The sequence below is a fragment of the Malania oleifera genome, chromosome 1 (genome assembly GCF_029873635.1).
Source record: "Malania oleifera isolate guangnan ecotype guangnan chromosome 1, ASM2987363v1, whole genome shotgun sequence".
Lineage (NCBI taxonomy): Eukaryota > Viridiplantae > Streptophyta > Magnoliopsida > Santalales > Ximeniaceae > Malania > Malania oleifera.
Genome location: NC_080417.1, coordinates 98,025,483 through 98,051,238, shown reverse-complemented (window position 1 = coordinate 98,051,238; position 25,756 = coordinate 98,025,483). Strand labels below are relative to the sequence as shown.

Sequence of the window (25,756 nt, the reverse complement as noted above, 5' to 3'; positions counted from 1 at the left end):
TAGTTGCAACATTCAAAATAATTTTAACCCAATATATAGGAGGCCCTAACCAACAAACCAACCTCTCCACTTTGGAAGGCAAATGAAACTACTATATAAATCCAAAACATTTATAAAAGTATCAATTTAAACTTGGATGATGAATATCATAAAAAAAATAAAATATTTCTCTTGTGCTATAAAAGACCATACTTTAATTGAAAAAAAAACAAATTCCCAATAATAACAAGGATTAAAACCAAAAACCTTATTCATGTTGTAGCAATCCAAAGTTATAATTCAACCATAGAATGATATTGGTTTTGAGCCTTGGTTAAAGAATTCAAAACATTCAATGCCACAGCATAATCACAATGGACACCCCAACCCTATAATGCAAACAAAGAGTGTTTTGAGTTAGAGTCCTAATGTAAAAAACATTATTATTCTACCATGATAAAATTTCTATATAGAAAGAGGTAACATCTTTTTGGAACCTAAAGGTTCCAAATATGCCTTCGGGTTAAATTTATCCCTAACTCTTCATTCCTTTCTCTAAATAAAGAGTAGACACTCTTTAATGAGAAAAATACATTTGAAGAGCCACTCTAGATTAGAACATCCTTGTCCTTGGGATGTTGGGATAAATTAATTGAAGTAATGTGATATACAAGACATCCTTTGAAAGATTCCCCTTTAAAAACCTCTAATTATAGCCAAATTAAAAATCCCTATAATCTAAGGCTTTAAGAGTTAACTTCATCTTAGATAGGAAAACAATGCTAACTCCACAAGTGATTAAACTATCAACCACCTATCCTCGAAATTTTAGTTCAAGTACCATTTCCCACACTTCAACGAGTCCACTTAGAATGATTACTTTAGAACTCACAATTCCTCTTCAAATTCTTGAATACAAATTATTTAGTTTGATTGCCTAGAACCTGCATCCATCCCTATGTATTTCCTTTATATAACCTGAGCCCATAAAGCTTATTGATTAGTCAACAACATTGATCCCATTTCATGAACTAAATCCTTATTAACTAACCACGTAGGTTGAAAGCCTAGATGCCCATCAAAGTTACCTTGGCAAATTTTGCTCCAACTCACCAAAGGGACTTCATTTTGGGTGTTAAAAGAACCCTAGATGAAACTAATATGGCATTCATCAATTTAGGGATGATAGTACATTGCACCACATAGCTTAGAACTATCTTCTTGCCATAGACAAGATTTTTTCTCTCTAACCAACTACTATGCTTTGAACTCTCTCTAGCACAAAACTATTAGCTTTTTTGGAGGTGCTTCCATGAATAGAGGACATATGCAAACATCTTCCCAAATAATTTTTAAAAGGAATCATAGCCACCTTACTGATAGTATCCAAAATCTCATGAGCATTATGAGATGAACAAATGTGGGATTCTCAAAAACTAGATTTTTAACCCCAAACAAGTACAAAACTATTACAAACATTGTCTAATGATGTTCTTTTGACACATTGAGGCTTCACCAAAAAGAATAATATCTTTAGTAAAAATTAAATGAGATAAGGTAGGTCTATAACTTGCGAGTCTCTACATGACCTTGATGCCAAGGGACTCAATAATATGATTTAGTCTTTTTAGAAAAAAAAACAAATAAATTAGGAGAGAATGGATCTTCCTACCTCACACCCATTTAGGGCTTAAAAGCATGTAATATATCACCATTCAAAACTTTGCTCATGGAAGAAGTCACCAATAAACTCATCCACACAACAACACAATAAGCATAACCTTAAAATAACTGAACTAGGTAGTATTCACCCACATCCATTTTAACTATTTCCGATTGAAAAAAGGGGCCCCTATGACATAAGATTCCTACCATTATCATGTCCACAACCATATTATCCATATATGGATCTAGAGACTCCAAAAGGGAGGGGTAGCTTTCCTCCTCTATTATTGTATAATGGCCACCTTCACCATCATAAATGCTAGTAATGAAAACCATTTTAGACAAAGTACCATCACCTTGTTCTCAGTTACACAATCTTTATTATGCACAAAGTCCCCACTTTACAAGTACTTGCCAATTACCTTGTGCCCATTAGATTCCTTTTGCACATGAATCATGGCTAATTTACTGGTGAAAGCTCTCTTTATGTTTAAACATTATTTTTGTGCACATGAACAAACTTCGATTTACTTCTAATAAAAACAATACGTGAATTATCCTAGAACAATTGATTCCTACGATATAGAGCATAGGATTTACTATCAACATGTTGCGCAATTAGCTCTATATTATCCTCTTTGTCCAATTCCTATAATTCCTTTTCCTTTTCCATAATTATTAAAGATGTTTAACAAATATTTTTAATTTTCTTTAGTATTTAACTTCCTCTCAAGCCATACTGCTACTACATCCCTACAAATCATGTGCATCTTCATTAATATTTACAATTATCTCCTTGTCCATAATCATTTCCACCCCACTTGCATCATTCCTATCAGTTTCTTTACCCAAAATGGTAAACCATGATCCCCTTCCCACTATGTTTCCTTTCGGAGAGGCCCCAATAATTATTGTCCCATCATGTGCCACAATTCTCCTTACAACATTCTTCTCCCGTTTCTAGGATTTCACCTTCTCCCCGGTCGTTGAACAAGCATCTAAGGCGCATGGGATTTTGTTTCCTCCAATTAGCAAGTCTCTAGCAAGGCATCACCAACTTTATGAATGTGAATTGATTTTCCTCCAAATTCACCTTATCATTTCTTGCATAACTCAATACATAAAAGCAAACTAGATGAATACCCTAAAATTCAATTCACTAAACTTTTATATTCAGTTTATGTTAGGATAAAATAGGTTTTGAATAAATTAAACTTCATGCTAAAATGAGCAAACTTACATCATTTATGGAATACCACAACATAAATAACTTAAAATAGCATTTCTAATTCAATCTCCTAATTGATACAAAAACTCTTCATCAAAAAGATTCAACAGGAAAACCTCACCTAAACTGTCACCCCATCAATGTTGATGACCCTATCAAGGATGAGGATCCCATTCCATAGGATCAAGCGAGCATATGATGACCTTAAGAGGAATGCAGCAGGTAGACGACAAATGAATGAGGTCCTCTCCTGTGATAGAGCATGCTTTATCCATGGTGGTGGAAGGAGTTGAAGTGTAGAACTCAACTTGTGGAGTGTATTTGGGTCCATATGTAAAGGCTAGGGAAATAGTTTTAAAATATAGATATAATTATAAACCATAAGTTTGACATTAAAGATAGAAAAGATGGATCAAATGTTGTGGTTATAAATTTTACAAGATTCATAAAAGCAACAATCCAAGAACATTCGAAAAAAGTAAGAGAATCATTTGAAAACTTGAAGAAATTCAAAGGAACAACCATAAATGAAAAAATAAAGGCGGAACACATACCTTGAGTAGTTTTTTCTTTATCTCCCACCCTATGGAGTAAAGAAAATAGGAATAAAGAGGGATTCTATATAGGAGATTGAAGACCCTAGGAAGGCCCATAAACTTGAAATCACCTTGAAAATAAAACTCGCGAATTTTTCTAAACATATTTGGAGTCCCTATGGCTACATTTGATCCAAATGATTTTGGGATATGGGGACACCCTAGAGGAAAAAGACTACCAAGGATAGAGCATCCTTGGTAGTAACCTTGGCTAAGGCTCAGAATAGTAGGCCATTTCCATCATTAAGATTGGTGATGGTAATCCTAGCAAATTAATGATCATGAAAGAGAAGGCCACTTCAACTAATACGACTAGTTTGGTAACCTTTGGAAACACTCTTGATGAGCAAGCCTTGATTGTCATTACGACCAGGAGGGTAACCTTAGGAATAACCCTTGAAAACTCAATTAATTAACATATCTAAGGACAATAGAACTAGTGGGGTCTATGGATCACTTTGAACTTGAGAACTAAAAACTCAAGAACCAAGATCTCAACCTCATTAAAGTAAAATAGGAGGGACTAAAAAGTTAAGGTCTATGCTTTATTATAGTAAAAAAGGCAATAAGGTTCACCTCAAATGTAAGAGCAAAGATTTTAGAGTTAAATCTCAACTTTAAAAATATCGGAGGACCCCTCGATTAATTGATCCAAGGACACAACTTAATACAATTAAAAATAAAAAAGAGAGCTTGGGTTGAGGACCCAAGGACCTCTTGGTTTATTGATCTAAGGAAACACCTCGGTACAATTAAAAATAGAAAAGAAACCTAGGATTGAAGACCGAAGGACCTTTTAGTTGTTAATATGGTGACAAACCTCGCTATAATTTGATAACAAAAAAGAGATATTCTAGTTAAAGACTCAATGACCTCTCAATTAATTGATCCATGGACACACTTTGCCACAATTTAAAAAAATAAAAATAAAAAACAAAAAAGAGCTCAAATTGACGACTTGAGGACTTCTCGATTAATTAATTTAAGGACACACCTTAGTAAATTTGAACACAAAAAAGAAAGTTTGGGTTGAAGATCCATAGACCTCTCAAATAATTGATTCAAGGACTAACCTTGGTACAATTAAAAAGAAAAAAAAAGGATTTTGTGTTGAAGACCTAAGACCAAGGTCAATTAATCTAAGGACCACCTTTGTGTGGTGACTTGTAAGAACATGTTAATAGAAATATTCTTTTTTTGAAAATAAAAACCTCTAGTTGAAGACCAAAGGACCACCGTGTAATGGTGGCCCACATGTAACCTCATTCGGAAGCATAGTCTTCTTAAAAGAAGACCTCGGGTAGAGGACCTAAGGATTTGTTGTAGTAGAGATAATAGAGGACTTTCTTAAGTAAAGCAAATGGCAACAACGACAATTCATTGATTGAATACGTTGATGTGCTGAGTTAGGTCTGAACTCTCTGCGATCTTAAGCCAATATAGTTTTTGCTTAAGATACAGCCTTTTCGTCAATGACTTGAACATGTACCGGCTCTCTAGTTTAAGTCAAACCACTACCAGCGATTCCTCATTCATGACATGATACATCACGTTATCGACCAAACAATGTTGGATAGTGGACACAGCCTTCACTTCTAACTCTTTCCAACAAGTGTCGTCCATGCCTTCCGGCTTCTTTCTGTATAGTGCCTTCACCCTACCTTGCTGAACCAGCAAGTCCTTAACCCTCCTCTTCCAAAGTCCAAAATTTCATGTTCCATCAAACTTATTAACATCAAACTTCAGTGAAAAGATCTCAATCATTGCAACCAATAGTTCTGATACCAATTGTTGAAAAATTGAAGCTTTGATACCAATTTGTTTATGCGAATATGCAGCAAAAGATCTCACAAACTCAAATCAAATCGGAAAAAGTAATGCTAGCACTCAACGATGAATATATGGAATCAACAATTTACTATAATGAATAAAGGAAAGTAATAAATCAAACACGACACAAGAATATACGTGGTTCGGAAATTTGTCTACATCCACAAAAGCAAGCGGTTGTTTTTCACTATCACATGTCAAGCTTACATCAAGCTTAGATCAAACTAGGGTTACAAATATTGATTAAGTACTAACACTACGTGTATAGAAGACTTAAACTACATCTAAAACACTTATGTAGCGATCTCCTAGAGGAAAATCCTCTAAAATTTCTCAATCTACTAATCTTTGATTAGAATTTCATTGCTTGCGCCGAACAAAACAATCGACGGTTTGATGCTGAGACTGATCTTGTTGCAAATTGAAACTATCAACAGTTTCCTTGAAACCATTGACGGTTTGATACCAAGAGCAAACGTCTCTCGTATTGTCAACTAATCCGTTGACGGTTTGATCCTGCAACTAACCTCCTTGTTTTTTGCATCACTATGCTTCTCCAGTACGTGTGTTCCACTCAAATATAAGCGACATCTCCAACAATATGATTATGTACTTAGTTAACAATAAATCATGCTAAAAAGGTAATTCATGAAGTTATAAATAGTTCATTAACAATTTTTACCTTGGGCATCGAAGTTGATTCTAGGGTTAATTTTGGTTTTGGTGTAGGATTAGGGTATAGATTTGATTAGGCTTTTTTTTTTTAATTTAATATTTAAAATAAGTTTGGAAATTATGTTTATTTTTAAATGGATTTTATAATGTCTAAAATTGAGCTTGTCTTGAAATGTGAATCAACAAATTTTAGCTCTTGTTTATTTAAATTTTGATCTCATTTCTAAAATTTGGGGTAGTTTTTTTTTTTGTTAGTGAACTTTCACGATATGATTCTCATGAGTGTATAGCTTTAGAAAAAAAGATAGCAAGAGATCAATAAAAGATTTATACATTTAAATATTGATGTTTTTTTTGGTAATTGAAGTTGAATTAAAACAAAATGGGTAAATGGGTATATGAACAAGAAAATTAGTAAAGAAGACTGAAGTTTTTCTAAGAAAAATAAGATGCCTTCACCCAAGTCTAACTAGGTCCACGACATCTTCATGTAAATAGCCTAACTTGGAAATACCAAGATGATGTTTTCCTTCCAATCGCCACCAAGCTATAACTCTTACCATATCCTAGAATAATTAACACTTTACTTAGGACTTCAGAGTGGTACCATAGTGCTAGGGAATGTCATGACATTAGCTACATGATATATTTTGTTCAAACAAGTTGAAACCCTTGAATTCTTCCATTAGGAATGCAACTTATGACTATAGATAGTGTAGCGATATTGTTAGCATTTGAGTAATTCATGCTAAAAGCCTCCAATTCAGCTATCTTGACCTTGTGACTATTATCTTAGATCATCTTATTGCCCTTTTAGATGTATTGCCACCCTTAACTATAGCTTGGTGTGGTAGCTTGAGTCTATAATGTAAAAAATATATGTTTAACTTTTAAAGCTCTAGGCCAGAAACCACCTTAAAGAGTGATGCTATTGTCTTTGATCGTGTCACGATCATCAAGTATAACCTAATAGGATAAGTTATGTCCTTTCTAAACTAAAATCATCCAAATAGACCATCCAAATCTTTTTTCTAATATATATATATATATATATGAGTGTTGCTACCTTTTCAGACTATAGAGATACCTTTAACCATTTTGGGTTTGAGTATCTATCTCTTAAAAATTACTACAGATGAGTGGCAATCGTCTTACTGTTTATTTTGTGCCCAAACCATTGAGATTTGCATTTCTAGTGCTTGGCATGCTGGTCTAGGCTCAACATTGTTATACTATGGTAGAATGTAATGCCATATTAGACCTTTGAATTTACATGTTAATTTTTATATGACTTGAAATTGTAGGAATGTACCATAAATTTAGTTGTGATGGTACCATAAATTTATTTGAAAATGTACCTCAAATTTACGTCATTCCCTCCCGTCAATGCATTTAGTTGTGATGTCCTAAGTAGAAAGTGATTGAACATTACCTAAAATTTGTATATTGTAACCTAAAAGAGGGGGGGGGGGGGAGTCTAGGGTATCTCCAGGACTATCTTTGAGTAAAAGATGTCTTAATCCAAAGGTTGTTGTAGTCTAGGTTGGTTGTGTGGCAAAGGCTCCGCTAGTCATCAACAAATTAGCTATGGTTTTTTTTCTTTTTCTTATTAATATAAGTAGGTCAAATTTAAGTTTTATATTTAATTTTAAAGATGTTAAAAGTTATGAGACCACACACACACATATTACTCAATTATCAGCAGTAGAAAATTAACTTTGATCTATTTCATATTTAATTAACTATACTTTCTCTATTTTGCTCACATTTGAAGTATCCTTAACTCCTTTAATTTTATTCCCCAATCATGCATTTATTTTTTTTTTCTAGAGAAATATTTTACATAGAAATGGGAATTGAATGAATCTTCAATAATATAAAGTATATTTTCAAGTTTAAAATTATAATTTTGGCCTATTTTTTCCACAAATAGTGAGGTAGACTTGAAGATTTTGCTTAGGGTTGTAGCTGATGAGTTGGATATGGCACATTCACACATTAAACATATCTGAAAAAAAAAAAAAAAGTTATTGTATCTAGAGAACCCTCTAGTGATTAAGTTGCAAATTATGTTTTTTAGAAGAAAAAGGTAGTAATAGGGCATGGTGTAAAGATATGATTATGCCTTAAAATCATTAGATCTAGATTTTTATAAAGAGAAAAAGGAGTCTTGATTTGTATTGCAGGTAGTTCTTAAAATGTGAAATGAGTCAGACATAGAGACTAAAGTTCCTCCCCCCCTCCCCCCTAGCCCCTGCCCTTTGCATTTTCAAGTTAATTTTCAAAGTGTCGCTTTTTGATAACTAGTTGTTTGATTTGATTGTATTGTTAATCATTGAAACTATAAGATTTTCCTTAGTCATAATGGTCCATTGCACACAAAATTTAACAAAATGATATACATATTTAACAAAGTTTTCTACCAAGATTCCTACTTCTACTTTATATATGAACTACTTTTATGCCTATTTTTACCAATATATATTGTCTAATCAATATAACATTGTGTTCAACATGTATGCATAGTTCTATCGCACTTACTATTATGAAATTGACTAGATTTCAAGATTATTTCTGTATCCTTGTTTTTCCTATCTTATAAACAAATTTTTCTTGAACCAAGGAAAAAATTTTAACGATCCAATATTGTGTGTTACAGATAAGTCTATTCAAAATTTCGAATATCATCTATTTCGATCCAAATCCATTTGATCCAGAGACATATGTTGATGAAAACGAGTTACTTGGTACTAATAAACGAATCAATGTTGTGCGTTGGAGAAAAGTCATAAATCCTGATGGCACCATATCAGTAAGTGAATTACTAACTTCACTGGTGCACTATTAATGATTCGAAGCATGTATGCATGTATTAATTTGAATACTTTTATTTCATTTCATGATTAGGTATTTTTTATATTCTACATTTGTTCACATCAATTCTATGAATATCAATTTATGATGTAAATTGTATAGCTCTAGCCAATGCTGGTCTTCCTAGGTTTTCATACTGCAAATTACAAAAAACAAATGTTTATTTTTAGCATCGGAATGGTAAATGTACAAGAGTATGTTTGTGTATGGCTTTTTTTAAACTACAAATGATGTATGTACTAATTAAACTACCAACCTAGATTTATCGAGAAAATTAACCATGATTTCTTACATTTGGATATGTTTAATATCATTTTCAATGTCCAGCGTGAAACCAACTCGCGATTTGTGAGGTGGTCAGATGGCAGTTTACAACTTTTAATAGGAAATGAACCACTGGATATAACAGAACAAGAGGCTCAAGAGTTGCAAACACACGTGTTTCTTCAAATTGGAAAGGTATTTTTTTTTTAAATTAGTCAATTGTTGATTAATTTCTATGCTCTTCATTATCCAACAAAAGGATTGTGTGGTTTTTTTCCTAGTTGAATAGTTTAGTTGCAATTTATAAGAAACATACAATATTATGAAGAAATAAATTTACACCCTCTGAAATATGCCCTTTATTACAAACGCCCCCTACTTTTAAAAGTGATATTTAAATATATCAAAAGCATCTTTTTGGTTGCAAACACAAATAACTTTAAAACTTAATAGATTTAGTCAAGTTCATGATGAATAAGTAATTAATAGATCTATTTGGATTAAACTATACATGTACATTGACTAAAAAGTGATATTGACCCTCTGTTTTTTAAATAGCCAAAAAAATTGCATTTTTTAGCTATAGAATATACATTTGTGAACCTTTTAAGAAGTAAAATAAGACAAATGTTATGTTTAGATTGTAGCCATTTAAATTTCTTATTGATCATGTTACAAACCTTTAGAAACTCATCATCTACTTGGTTTAGACATAACATGATTATGTATAAAAACAACTATTAGTTACTAATATATAATGCACATGGTCCCAATTCATTACGTTTAATGGCTAATTGTAAACCAAGATCCCTTTGAAATAAAAAAGAAAATTCAGTAAAAATTTTCACTTCTTAAAATTTAAGGGGGTTTGAAAAATAACATAGTTTAGGGGGTGTGCATTCATTTTTACCATATTACTACATCTGATTTGAACCTTCAAAAACAATTTAGAAGGACATAGGATTGAGAACACACTATTATAACTTATCATGAAGATCATGTTTGATAAATCATTGAAAAAGAATAACAATGCTAACCAAGTTCAAAATTTTCGTATCAAACTTGCTCGATAGATATTACAATCAAATAATATCTAGCCTTATTATGGAGAAAATATACATGCAGGGACTCATGATGGCTCAAGGAAAGGTCAAGAAGAAGATGATAGCTACACCATCATCATTATCTTCAAACTCTCATCGATCCCTAGCGGCTCTTGTTAATTCAAGGTCCAAAAAGGGTCCCAAGGTTAAGCCTTGCATTACAAGTGTTGATCCAGAATGGGAATTGGAAGACATGAAAAAGGTATTCTTTAATTAGCAGAATATTGTGGCATGTACGCACACGCATGCGCGCGCACACACAAACACACACACACACACACACACACACAATATTCCATATGTAACATGTATTTTTTATGAGTAAAACATAATGATCAAATGAACAAGCTAAGAAGGAAGAGTTAATAACTAGTGACAACCCAGGATGCCACCAATTAAGGATGACAAGACAATTTGGTCCACCTACATAAAATAAGTTGACTCATTATTTAAGCATAGATCAATTGGATACAATTAGTGCACCTCCCCCGTTAAATTGATAAATTTTATCATTATGATAGTCCATGTCAACATCCTCTTCTCCAATTTTGTTTTGTAGCTAGATAAAAAAAAAGGGACGATAGAAGCTCATAAGACGATCACTTGACCTAATTGTTCTGTGTATAAATAATTAGTGTAGTTTAAGGAAAAGTTTTAGTAAAATTTGTCATAACTTTATGAAGTATTGCACAAAAATGCAAGGGTTCCCCTGCCCCAACTTAGAATGGGTGCCAGCACCAACCACCACATTAAGATTAAAAATATTGTAGGCTTAGTAAATCAAATAGTTGACTTACAAGCGCAAGTGAATATTCTCTTGTTCAAGATCTAAACCCTATGGATAGAGAATAACAAATGAAATTCAATTCAAGGAGGGATTTGTCAAAATCCTACACCTTAAGAGGACAGGACCATAAAAAATTATAATGAATATCAATCATAGGTCCCAAAAACAAGCTTGCATCATAGCTTATCTGATCTACAAATAATAAGGTCATAACAATGACCTATGAAATAATATATAATCTCCATGAGTCTAGAATGAACAAAAAGTGGGGCATTTGAAATGCGATCACACCCATCTTTCCTTAAAGGATGAGGTTTCTCATTATACATAGATACTGGCTTGGATGGTGAATTTATGATGTTAGCAAGGTCCTTAGATTTTAAGTTGAGGAGAGCTAAAAGGAATTAATAGATAGTAAGAAGACCAATAGTGGAAGGCGGGATGGTGGTGAAGCCATTTGAAGACACCAAAAGCCTTTCACCTAAGCATTCTACATGAACCCTTTCCAATAAATAAATAAAAAAAGTGCTTTTAAATAAACCTATGTACTTATTTATGATGTTGCTCAAGATCCCATTAATCATATGAAGCACTTCCATAGCACCATGATGTTCTACCTAGTTTTGGATGCCATTATACATCAATCTTTTGCATCCAACCTCAAAGGGGTCACTCTCAATGACGTTTATTCCTTCAATAGAATTTAGCTTATGGTTTTGACCAATTAGTTAAGCTACTATTTACCATTATTAAAAAGATAAAGAAAACATTATGGATGAAATGGTAGTGAGGTAAGGGCTACAAGAATCTCTATAAGATTCTTGATTGAGCTATGATGTCAAGATAATCACTTTCCTAGCCAAAAAATAAGACATGAAGAATTTCCAAACGTACTAGTTTGAGTGTAAGTATTTACAACTCTTAGATAAAAGGCGCCTAAATAAATTTTATAGTAAGAGGCTAGGAAGATAAAAGATAGGTCAGTCAATGACCATTGAGGAAAAAGGAAGGCGTAGCCTAAGCTTTAGCAATTATGTACACCTCCTTAAATTTAAATCTTAGTGTATATCCAAAATAATGATAAAATTATATGGTCAAGTGTTGTGGAAATTGAATTGCACAACGAAATAAAGGATCAAACAAACGCAGCACTCAATGGTAAAACATACAGAAATGACAATCACAATGACTCTAATGAAAACAATAGTAAAGACACAACAAATTACGTGGTTCAGAAATGCCTATATCCATGGGAGCAATTCACAATTTTTTTACTATTTTGTGTCAAAGACTCGGACAAACTTTACAAATACATCATAAACAACGTATAAATAAAGTTTCCAAAGGCTTTCCCTCCAAACCCTAACCAACTTAACATCCTTATTCAAAATTTGAAAATCTTCGTTGGGTTCTTAAGCCAAACTGTTGACGATTTATAGACATACTGTCGACAGTTTCAGACAGAGAGCAAAGTCTCTCTAAAATTGGGCCAAACCGTAAACAGTTATAAGGCTTCCATTGACTGTTTCCCCTGCTAACACCAACATCTTGATTTTCATCATGTTTTCTCTTTGTGCATGTTTTTCACTTAGTATGTGAGCCACATATCACAACAATCTCCACCTTGGTGAATATATGCCCCTTATGAGAAACTAAAAACATAAACCCGCTGCTCTATCTTGACCTTAGGACATTATGTAACGACCTACCTATTTTACCATAAATTTTTTTTTAAACATAATAATCTTGATAAAACATAATCAACCTAGACCCATAAGTACCAGGAATATACCTAAAATACAACACTGATACCTAAGCAACGGGAAACGTAAAATCATATACATATCAAATCATTCATCTAACACAATACCAGAGTTTTACTACAACTGTCATATACATACACACATCCCAAAATATCCAAAAAGTGCCCTAGGGTCACCACCCAAAAATCTGTTAGCCCCTAGCAAAATGACTTACGCTTTAGACAAGGTAGAACAGTGGAACTCTAATGCTGCGGAGCTCTATCCGCTCTTCTACGTAGGGCTCCTGAAATGTTTATATTGCTGGGGTGAGACACCTCCCAGTAAAGAAAATAAACTAATATCAGTGTGTGGCAACATGAGTATTTTTGTCTTATACATATAACAGTACATAAATCATATTTGATAAAATTGTTTGAATCATATCTGTGAAAAACATAATTTATCATAACATGATATACATATTGAATTTTTATACATAAAAATCCTCTCATATAACTATACATGAAATAACACCCTCGATGGATAGCCGACTTGTGTCATGTCTTACCCCCACATGATTAGGTTGTGCAGCCTGAAGGCGGGACCTAGCAATGGCTGGTCGACCACGCAAGATCAACATAAGTTTGTAACTACGATGGGTCTGCCCCTCCTAGTACTAACACCAGAGGGACGTCTGCACTACCATAAAACCACATCAACCGCCGATCTCCCACTGCCCCTTACGATAAGTGGTAGCACTAACATATACATGATCGTGATCATATAGTTACGGTACCGTGCTTTGTGAAAGCCTAAACCAAGCCATCCGAGTTCTAATAACATATAGTATATCTCAAATGATGATACATAACTGTTTCATAATAATATCTATCATGATAATATTTTCATGAATTCTTACATAACATATCATGTAAAATTCACGGCCCTTACACCAGCATATCATATAAAATTCATGACTCTTATGCTAGCATATCATATAAATTCCATAGCCCTTACGCCGGCATATCATATAACATTTATAGTTTAAAAGCCGTTGTATCATTTTTAATAACCTAAAAATAGTAATAACATGCATATTATGAAAACATAATATTTCATCATCATAGTTTCCATGGTAAATATTACTCATGCCACACAAAAGGGGTAATGCTCATAACATAAAATCTTTCTAAAATTATATTTCTGATCAACAATATTATTTTCAACATAATTCTACAATATACATATTTACCTGAAATTAAATGCTGTAAAATAATAAATATATTTTCATAAGAAAGCTGACTTAGTTTATCTCCTTACCTAACTTATGAAAAAGCCTACGAATTACTCCAAAATCATAGATGTGTATTCCCCAGCTCAACATCCTGAAATTGATATTTTCCCAAAAAAAAATCAGCATTATCTTCCCTAACATATTCTCCTCAGTCCAGAAACACCAAAAACCTTATAAAATTGAAATTAACTAACTTACCCAAATTTTGGGATGGTGCCCAAGTAGGCCTAATCAACGATCCACTCCAGCAGATATGGAGAGAATCTTCCCAAGAGTAGCGTGACAGCTTCAGATCGTCGAACCAGCGAAGAATCGGCCCAAAAACTTAGAGAGAAGGGGTGGAGGATGAAATGTAGAGAGAGAAAAAAGGCTTGCATGCACGTTTTCTCTCTGAAGACCCAAGTTTGAGTTATTTATACATTTGCCTTCGTCGACGAGACATGTCACTTCGTCGACGAGGCCAAGTAGAGCGTTCATCAATGAACACTTATTCATTGTCGATGAATTTCAGGCCCTAAAATAGCCCTCTCGGTAATTCCTCGTCAACGAGACACGTGTCCCCATCGACGATCTCAATAAACCTCTTTGTCGATGAACTCTTTGTGTTCGTCGACGAGATTCTGCTGTGACCCCTTTTTAAATTTCCTTTTCCTCTCCTTCTTTTATTATTTAATACTATAATTCTTTGGGTCTCTACACATTAGGTTGGGACCGTCTCCCTTCTAGCGACTGGCGACTTGCAGTAAGTCCAAGCAATGTTTGAATTTATCCGTGGTAACCGGCTTCATCAAGATATTTGTTGTATTCTCAGAAGTGTGAACTTTCTCAAGCATAAGTTCACCTGAAGAAATCAACTCCTAGATCCTATGGAACTTTACACACACACACACACAGATATATATATATATATATATGTGTGTGTGTGTGTGTGTGTGTGTGTGTGTGTGTGTGTGTGTGTGTATGTGCTTGGTTCTAGCATGATACACTTGATTCTTCCCCAAATAGATAACACTTTGACTATCACAATGTAGCTAAACTCCAACTTGATGTATGCCAACTCCTTGAATAAACCAATAAGCTACAATGCTTCCTTAGCAATTTTGGTGACTGCCATATATTCTGAATTAGTTACTAATAATGCCACCAGAGATTGTACCATGGACCTTCAATAAATAGGTCCTCCCACAAGGGTAAACACATACCCTGTTGTATAGCTCCTGTCATCAAGATCGCATCCATAATATACATGAACAAATCCCACAACTGACAGATTACTTTGTTGTTTGCGGAACATGATGCCATAGTGAGAAGTGCCCCATAAGTATATGAAAATCCACTTGATGGCATCCCAATGTTGTCTACCTAGATTTGAAAGAAACTTACTCACCACACTGAGTGCATGTGCTAGGTCCAATCTTTTACATACCATAGCATACATTAAACAACCCACAACACTAGCATAGGGGACCTTTAACATGTCCTCGATATCATCATTTGTCTTTGGGCATTAAGCAGTAGACAATTTAAAGTGATTCGCTAAAGGAGTGCTTTTTAGCTAAGCCTCTCCCACACCTTCTCCACATAACCGCCCTAAGATAACCACAATCTCCCTGAAATTCTGTCTAGGTAAATCTCTATCCCAAGTATCTTCTTGGCTACACTAAGATATTTCATATCAAACTCTCTAATCAACAGAGTCTTCAATTGATTTACCTCAGTTATGTCCTTTGTAGCAATTAGCATGTTATCAACATAAAGCAACAAGAAAATAAGAGAACCATCATCAAGATTCTTTACATATACACAACAATCATACTCACACCTCATGTAGCCTATCTAGATCATATAGGAATCAAAATATTTATACCATTGCCTCGGAGACTATTTCAACTTATAAAGTAACTTCTTCAATTTACAAATCAATTGCTCTTGTCTGGGTTGACAGAATTCTTATGGTTGTACCATATAGATCTGCTCCTCTAAATCACCATGGATTAATGTTGTCTTCACATCTATTTGTTCTAATTGCATAGCATAATGTGCCACTAATCCCAACACTATCCTAATGGAAATGTGTCTGACCACACGTGAGAATATTTCATCACAATATACTCTTTTCTTTTGTGAGTATCCCTTTACCACTAAATGTGCCTTGAATTTCTCTCCTTTCGTTTCTGAAATTGTTTCCTTCTTCCTATATACCCACTTGCAACCTATCGCCCTCTTCCCATCTGGAAACTCCACCAAATCCAAAGTATTTATTATGCAACGATTCCATTTCTTCCATTATAGCACTCATCCATATACTTTTATCATGTTCGTGCATTACCTCTTGAAAATTAGTTGGATCCTTGCAACTGGTAATAAAAGCATAAGATATCTGATCATCAAATCCATACCTAGGTGGTACTCTGATAGTGCGTCTGGGTCTCTATATAAGAACACTGCCAACTTGCTGGTTTCCCAAATTAGAACTCCCTGTAATCTGGGAACTATCATCATTGCCCTGAGTTTCTAATTCCTCTTACACAACTTGCTCATCTTTCCTCTAGTTTTCTAGCTTTTAATTCTCTTCATCATCTTCTTGAGTCACCATATTTTTCTCACAAAAAAATACATCTCTACTAATAACCACTTTGTTTGCTATTAGATTCCACAGCTTGAATCCTTTCACACTTTTCTGATACCCTATAAAAATGTAGTGTCTAGACTTTGCGTGAAGCTTCGATCTCTCCTCACTAAATATGTGCACATAGGTTGGACAACCGAATACCCTCAAACCGGAGTAGTCTACCGCATTACCTGTCCATACCTCCTCTGCAACTTTCCCCTATAGTGATGCCCTTGGAGATCGATTTACTAAGAAACATGTTGCTAACTGCCTCGGCCTAGAAGTTCTTCGTTAGCCCTTCATTCAACCTGAGACACTGAGCTCTCTTAACCAGAGTTTGGTTCATCCTTTCTACCACGCCATTGTCCAACAAACTATGAAATGTCTCTTTATGCTTTACTTCTTAAAAAACTCTATGAACCTCGAATCAGCGTACTTAGTCCCATTATCTGACCCGAGGCATTTAATTCTCTTTCTGATCTAGTTTTCCACTTCAACTTTCCACAATTTAAACCTAGCAAATGCATCTGACTTGTACCTTATAAAGTACACTTAGACCTTTCATGAGTAATCATCGATGAAACTCACAAAATGCATATGTCTACCCCATGATACTACTCTCATCAGCCCCCAAACATCTGAATGAATGTAGTCGAGCATACCTTCCATCTTATGAGTGGATGTTTTAAATTGCTTCCTGTTCTGCTTCCCAAGAACCCAAAACTTATAGTAATTCAGGTTGTATATTTTTCATACCCTTCAAGAGTTTTTTTCTTATGAAGTTCCTTTGTCTCATGCTCACCCATATGCCTTAACCTCATATGCCACAAAATGGTGTCATCAAACTCAGAATCTACGGCTATAGCTCCACCTACAACTGTAGCACCCAGTCGTGCATAGATGTTTCCCACTAACTTCTGTCCTTTCATCACCATTAGAGCGCCTTTACACACCTTCATAATCACATTTTCATACTTGTAACTAAATCCGTTATAATCCAAGTGCCCAATGAAATTAAACTCTTCCATAGATTTGGTATGTGTCTTACATCACATAAGGTTCTCAAAAGACCATCAAACATCTTAATTTTTACGTTTCCTATTTCAATTATTTTACATGAAACATCATTACCCATTAGAAAGGAACCAGAATTAACCGACGTGTAGGTGTTGAACCATTCTTTATTTAGTATCATGTGATAAGAACACACCAAGTCTAGGATCCAAGAGTCCGTGAGACAATCTGACCCCGATGAAACTAAAAGCATATTACCATCACTACTTTTTGAATTTCCTTCTTCAACTACGTTTGCTAATTTTGAAGAGCCCTCTTTATATTCTATATTCCACTTTTTCTATTCTAAACACTCTGGTTTTATGTGTCCCCTTTTATTACACTTAAAACACCGAATATCCTTCTTCTTCTTCTTGGACTGCGATCGAGACTTATTTTTATTTGATCCATTCCTAAATTTTCCTCTCCTATGTTCATGGTTACCCTTCACTACAAGCCCTTCACCAAGTGAAATTTCATTGCTGACCTTCTTTCTTTGATGAAAGCCCAACAATACGCTTGTTACCTCTACCAAATTCAAGGTTTCTTTACCACATGTTAGAGTCATAACCAAATTTTCATACGTGTGAGACACTGGTAGGGAATTCAATAGCATCAGTGCCTTGTCATCTTCCTCGAATTTCACATCAACCCGCATTAGATCACTTATGATTTGATTGAATGCATTGATGTGTTGGTTCAAATCTGAACCTTCCACCATCTTAAGCCAATATAACTTTTTCTTAAGAAATAGTTTATTCATAAGAGACTTAGATATATACAAACTTTCAAGCTTTTCCCAAATAGCTGCACGAGAATCCTCTTCCATGATGTGGTACAACACGTCATCGGCCAAACACAATCTCATAGTAGCCACAACCTTTGCTTCCAATTCCTTCCAATTTGTGTCATCCATTCCTTCTAGTTGAACTTTGTATAAGGCCTTCACCACATCTTGCTGTACTAATAGATCCTTCACCCTTCTTTACCATAAACCAAAGTTATCGGTTCCATTAAATTTGACAAAATCAAATTTTGCAGACGAAGTTCTAGAGGCCATTACAACAATGCTCTGATACCATTTTATTGTGGAAATTGAATTGCACAGTAGAATTTAGGATCAAAGAAATGCAACATTTAATGGTAAAATATACAGAAATGAGAAAAGTCTCTTTGAAACTAGGCTAAACCGTCAATGGTTACAACGCTTCCGTCGATGGTTTCCCCTTCTAACACAAGCATCTTGATTTCCATCATATTTTCTCTTTGTGCATGCCTTTCACTCAGTATGTGAGCCACATATCATAACATCAAGGAAGATGAATTCAAAGCTACTAGAGGGAATACAAAAATGATCTTACCAATTTTATTGAGGTCATGCACAACAAAAATGAATACAAAAACTATAAAAATGAGTTAGAGTACTTGGTAAGACTAGGATTTTTGAGAATATATGTAGCTAGACATAGAGAACCTTATGGCCATACTAAAGATAAAAGGAAGTCTATGGATAAATGACCTACTATACATAGATGCACAAAGTTATGAAGGTTTGGATACAGAGTATAGACCAAATATTTAGAATGACAGTCAGAAGAATGGTAGTGAAAAAAATCAATAGGGATTAAGGATGCACCCAATTTCCTTTTCAAATGGGTCTTAACATGTGTGCCACTTATGCACAATGATGTACTCGTGATCATTATTGTAATTGTTTGTTGCCTAAAATGGAGAATACTGATAAAAAAAATAGATCAATAGGTGTGTTTTTTTATTATGGATTCCAATAAATGAATATTAGTTAGGACACATTAACACCTTTCATAACTCTAATTATAGGATTTACAATTAAGGTTGTTCTACCTACAATCAATCATGCTACTTATCAGATGGTCATAAAACCTAAGAAAAAACCACAATGAATCCTAAAAATAAATAAAATTGTAGACAAGCTAATCAAAGTCAATTCATCAACAAGGTAAATTACCCTAATTATTTAGCAAATGTTTCATGTTTGAGAAAGAAATGGAAAACAATGGATTTGCATCAACTTCGTGCGCTTAAACAAAGCCTAGCTAAAGGATAACTATCCCTTCCCCCAAAATAATCATTGATTAATGTTATGTTGGGCTATGAATTGCTTACATTCGTGGTCACATGCTTAATATCAATTAGGATGAATCCACCCAAAGAAGAAAAGATATCCTTCTTCACAAATTAGGAATTTTATTGCTATAAATTGATTCCATTTGATCCTAAAAATACTTGAGCAACTTGTTGATAGATATTTAATATTTTAAAAGTTAAATATAGAAAAACATGTAGACAAATGTCAATGATATGTTTGTGAAAAGCCAAGAGGGCATAAAGAGCATTGCAAACTTGGAAGAGGCATTCCAATATCTTAAAGATTCCAATTAAAGTGAAAATGACTAAATGTGTAGTTAAAGTTTCTTATACTAAGTTCCTTAGGTTTATGAAAATCCAATATGAAATTGAAGCAAACCTAGCCAAGATGCAAGCCTTGGTTGAAATTAGCTCTCTAAAAGCACTTAGGGATGACCATAACTTGACAAATAGAATGATCCAACGGAAGTAGATTAGTAGAAAGATTTCTCCTATTCTTTCTTATCTTACAAAGTATTGCTAACTTTGAGTAGGCACTAGTGTTCTAACAATCCTTTTTATGACTTAAAGATAGTCCTTCCACACTTTTTTAACTAAAGCGAAGGAAGTAGATGTTTCTCTATTTATAAATTTTCAATTGATATACAAGTTTAGTGGGGTACAAGCATATTTGGAAATTTAGAAGCCAATATATTTTATCAACAAGACACTAAAAATTAACTATAGGAACGATATTCTTGTGCAAGAATATGACACAAGAGTTTCGCGTGAGTTCTCTCAAAATAGACAAATTCAAGCACAAAGTAATTTTAATGAGAGATGAGAGAGCTTGAGCACTTAGAAATTCAATATAAATATGTTCTTCAAGTTCCTTGGGCTTAATGGTGTATATTTATAGAGTTTGGGGGTCAAGTAGTCATTTTATGCCCAGTCAATGCTCTGCTCATACTAAATGACCTATCTCATAGGCCAATTGACCAGGCACTAACTATTAAAGTACAATATTGACCATTGGAATCTTTGAAAAGCAAGACTGGCTAATCACTCACTTTTGTTGATCAGCTGTCCAAGACTTCTACCTACTCCAGTCATTGACCTATTACAAGAGAACGGTCAATGAGCTTGACATTTTGCTAGGTCAATTGACTGCTCCTTTTGGTTAGTTAACCACCCTTATTAGGGCATCTTGGAACAACCTCTCAATTTTGTGTATCTCTTAGTTTTAGTATTTTTTTTATGCCATGACCTTCATATTATTAGATATACAAATTAAAACTCATTACATTTCAAAAAACTAACACAAATAAATAAGAAATAAATATTTCAAGTTCTCTCAATTCTTCAAATCTAATAGCTTGAACTTGTACAAAGCTATTAGCACAAAATAGTTTGTTATCTTCAAAATGTAGTAGATGAAACCTTGGGGCTAAAACTATAGATGAGAGGTAAGATTTTCTTAACGAAAGAAGGTCAACTATGCTCTACATATAACAACAAAAAAGCTTTGTTCATATAATTTCAAGCTCACATAGTAATGTTCTGCATATAACAAGACCAACTATAAAGATTTGTTCATAATTTGAAGATTGATGAAGGTAGCCATAGAACTCACAAAATCAACATTTGGTATGAAACAAAGCCAACTATTAAAGCTTAAACAATAGTATACTTTTTTTATAGAAAACATGGTATTTTTAGGCAATCAATGTAATCCCTCTAAGAACACGACTATAATGCAAGCTTGATCTTCGTATCTCCCAAAAGGGGTTGTGATTGAATACATGCTCAAGTTTGAGCTCAAGGCAACAAACAATGAGGTAGAGTATACGACTCTAATTGTTAGGATATTGAGAGTGAAATATTTGATAGTGCATTGTGACTCAAAAATATTAGTTAGTTAAGTCACTAAATCTTATGAGGTCACACACCCTATAATGAAAAGATAATTGAAAATAGTATAAGGATTAATTATGTTTTTGCATTTTTTCACAAAATTGTATGTCCCTTAAGATGAGAATTCAAAGGTAGATGCACTCTATAGGTTAGCGATATCATCCTTATTTAATATTAATAACTCACTATAAAAATGAGCTGCGCGAAGGCTATCCCAAGTATAGGAGTTCAGTCGTGTAATAATTAGTCCAAGGGTTAGATTATCTCCTCAGATAATGCAGTTTAAGTCCAAACGTTGTGTAAATCCAAAAGAAAATAAGAAAGAAAGTTTTACTGAACATGGTTCAGATTCAATTTCTGGGAATTTTGAGATTTTTGTGATGAAACTAAAACATAACCTAAGAACCTTAAATTAAAACATAAAATAAGAACCTAATACGCTTATAATAACAAGAAACAAATAATGGTAATTAAATCATTTTTAGACAATAAATAAATTCTACGTATGAAATTCCGGACAAAAGCTTAAAGATCAAAACTTAAGTAATTAACTGAAGCATTCAACCATAAAATTAAACACCAACTAAACAATTGAACTTAACCCAATTAATTAACATAAACAAAGTTAAACTTAATCCTATAATAGATTCAAACAAAAATAAATTAACCTAAACTTCAATAACGGATTAACAAAACTTAATCAAACTTAATAAATTAAAATGCAATAAAAACTCAAATTGGAAATTAACTGAACTTAAAAATAAACGTAACCCAACAAGTATTTAAATTCCAATGAAAGACTTTAAATAAAACAAAATTGAAATTAACATTAACAATAATTTCAACAAGTATTAAAAAATAACAAGAGAGAGAGAGAGGGGGAGAGAGAGATGATGATGATGATGATGGCCATAGGTGTTTCCTCTCCCAAGGGCTGCGCACGGCTCCCCAACACACCCACACAAAGGACCCTTTAAAAACTCTAAAAAAAAATTTATTTTGAAAACCTAGCCTACCCTCCTTTTTTGACTTTTCAACCCTTCCAATTAATGCCCAAAAAAACAAACCTTACTTGCCAAATCTAAAGTACACCTCTAAAGAGATTCTCCTGGGCATGGTTGGTTCTTTATTCCAACGCATGTCTCGTGCTACACATGGGCCTTGAGCCCCCCTTACGTGGTCATATCAACTTGATGGACCTTTATTCATTTTTTTCCTTTGTTAACACATGGTCGGTTATGCACTTTCAAGCCTGATTTTGATCTTCTTACAGCCCGTAGCTCTCAAAACTTGAAACACAAGTTACAGAGCATTTTCTTGGTTTCCCACAGCACTTTGAATCATCTCAATTGGAGCTCGGATAGGAAAGTTATGCCCAAATTATGACGTAATGTCGGTTTTAATGTTCATAAATTACCTTGCAATAATAAAATACCAAAAAATTATAAATTATCAAATAAAAACCTAAATATTATAAATTGAGTGCAATGTTAAAAGATTGAATATAACTAGGCCTTTAATTAAAAATATAATCTTTAATGCATGATTTTAAACGCCTAATTACTCAACTTTGACGCGTAATCACACCCCCAACTAACGTTTTTCTAGTTCCTAGCCAAAAAAAAAAAAAAGAAGAACTAAGAAAACTACCAAATCCTATCTACCTCCTCTTTCGCAGGAAATACGGTTTCATCTACCAAATGCAACAAGGCTTTAAACCTATAGGTCGATCCTAGTGGACGAGTTGTAGTCTCGTGAGGGTTTCCAAAATGACACCCACAAATACCAATTCCAATGAATATTAAATGAATATACATGCAACACAAATATACCATTTCACGTACACAAATATCACCATATTACACACAAGCTCATTTATACAAAATTCATTCAACTTCGAAGCAAGTTGCTCATGCAAGTTTCATCACTATATAACCATTAAGAACAGTATACTTACATAGAGTTAACCAGAAATTACAATTCAGAGTTAATGTAGTCATATAAATTTGAGTATAAATAAGTGAAATCTCAAAGCATGTATAATGTTTATGACTCGTTACACCCAGGATATCCATGGATACCTACAGAACGGTTATTTTGACTAGGCCTAACTGGTATACCCTTAAAAGCACTCAAAGAGGATGGGTTTCATCATATGTGAAGAGAAGTGTCATGATCAAACATCCCATATATTGCAAGGAACAAACGCTAAATGTATGGAGTGGACTAGTCTGAAAAGGATCCAGCCTATTTGTGAGGTATCGGGTCCTTCACCCTTGCATCTTCTCACCTACTCGCCATATCCAACCAAGACCACCCTAGATCAACTTATTCACTAACCAGGCATGAGTACATCTCGAGGCATTAGGTGGTTAAAGAGTCTTCACATGTGGAGAACATGTGTCGTGTCCCTTCTTCTTCTTCTTCTTCTTCTTCTTCTTCTTCTTCTTCTTCTTCTTCTTTTGTGTGGAGCAGGTATTAATCTTTCACCCCATTTTGGTGCATTTCTATTTCTCTTTTTTTTTTTCTTTTTTTTTCTTCTCATTCTTCAATTTCATTCTTTTCATGGTCAATTAAGAAAATCATTACACTTCTTTTATCATCTTTTGAATTAAGTTCGAACAGGATTCCATGAAATAAGTCTATCTCTAGGGGTGGCTCAGCTTTCACATCTTGAGTAGGCTACAAGACCTAGGTTTCTATCTCCCCACTAGATGTCACCTCTAGTCTAGCAAGTCAAAAATCGAGACTACTGTAAAATGAGTATCTAGAAAAACAAATGGGAAAGTTGAGTTCATGAACTCTAAGCTGATGTCAAAAACTCAAAAGAATGATAAATGGCTCAATAGTACCTCATGAGGTGTCAAAATCACCACGGGCGCTCTCTCAGTGCTCACAAGGAACCCTAAGTGCTACAAGTCACATGAATGTGTATTTTTAACCTCTTGAGATACCATGTAAATACAAGAGTTTATATAACCAGATTAACACGAATAAACTACTAGTCAACCTTCATGGAGTTACAATTCCTAGATTAGTCATATAAGCAGAAACTACACATAAACTACACATAAATAACCCAAGTGTGTAACTTCTAGGTTATATACAAGTATGTAAAGGGTATAAGTCAGTGTTAATCATGACCTAATCATCCATAATCAAATTTTTTTTTCAATGTTTTTTATTTCAATGTATTTTCTCATCCCCCCCCCCCCCCAACTACAGTGGAACATTGTCTTCAATATGAAAGCATAGGGGAAATAGAAAATATGTGCACGGGGGAAGTACAGAAGAAGTGAGGGAAAAAAACTGAAACTAAGGAAAAATATACCTGAAAATTAACTAAAAAAAAAATAAGGTAAAACAAAATGAAAAGAAAGGAAAGAAAAACATCACAGTCTGTCTGATGGAGGCTTAGAGGGATTTCATCTGTTGGGTGCAGTTTTATAAATTAAATTGGTGAGTCTCCATATTTGAGTTACCACAGCGAATTAGTCTTGTTACCAATACAAAAGTTAGTCTCAAATAAATCAATACTTTCTAAGGTACCAAATAAAGCACGTACAGACTGCCTTCCTTGTTTTAACAAGAAAGGGTCTTTATTCAGTATATTTTCCATGAAATTCACTTCTTTAAGAACTGGTCTTAAAGGTGTCAGATCAGTTAACTTTGGTTCTTTAGAAGCATCAACATTAAAATTTTTACCTAATTCCTTGAAAGTTAAATTCTCACCATTCTGCTCAACCTCTTTATGGGTGTACCAATCACCTTACCACTGCAAGGATTTGCTTCAACATTGCACTTCTTGACATTTACGCTAGTAGGGAATGACGGTTCCACGACTCTCAATTTTTGAGACTAAGGTCCACAAGTTGGTATTCCTTACTAGTCTCGGTCTCCACATTAACTGACTTCTTAAATTCTGGACTCGCTTCCTCTGATTTTTCTTTGACTTCATTTGTCTCAATTGTAACTTCAAGTGTTGGGACAACTGTTTATTTGTCGATGAGTATCTTAGGTTGGGAAACTTCTTTT

General features: G+C 34.0%; 1 protein-coding gene across 2 annotated transcripts in view; it reads left to right on the top strand.

Annotated features, from left to right (window-relative positions):
* Positions 1-25,756, top strand: part of LOC131161664 (protein LEO1 homolog) — a 71,059-nt gene that overhangs the window by 29,857 nt on the left and 15,446 nt on the right. For both annotated transcript variants that reach the window (XM_058117593.1, XM_058117583.1), the window contains exons 4-6: positions 8,633-8,785; positions 9,175-9,306; positions 10,237-10,416. In XM_058117593.1, the coding sequence (XP_057973576.1) occupies positions 8,633-8,785; positions 9,175-9,306; positions 10,237-10,416 (465 nt within the window). The remainder of the gene's footprint in view (positions 1-8,632; positions 8,786-9,174; positions 9,307-10,236; positions 10,417-25,756) is intronic.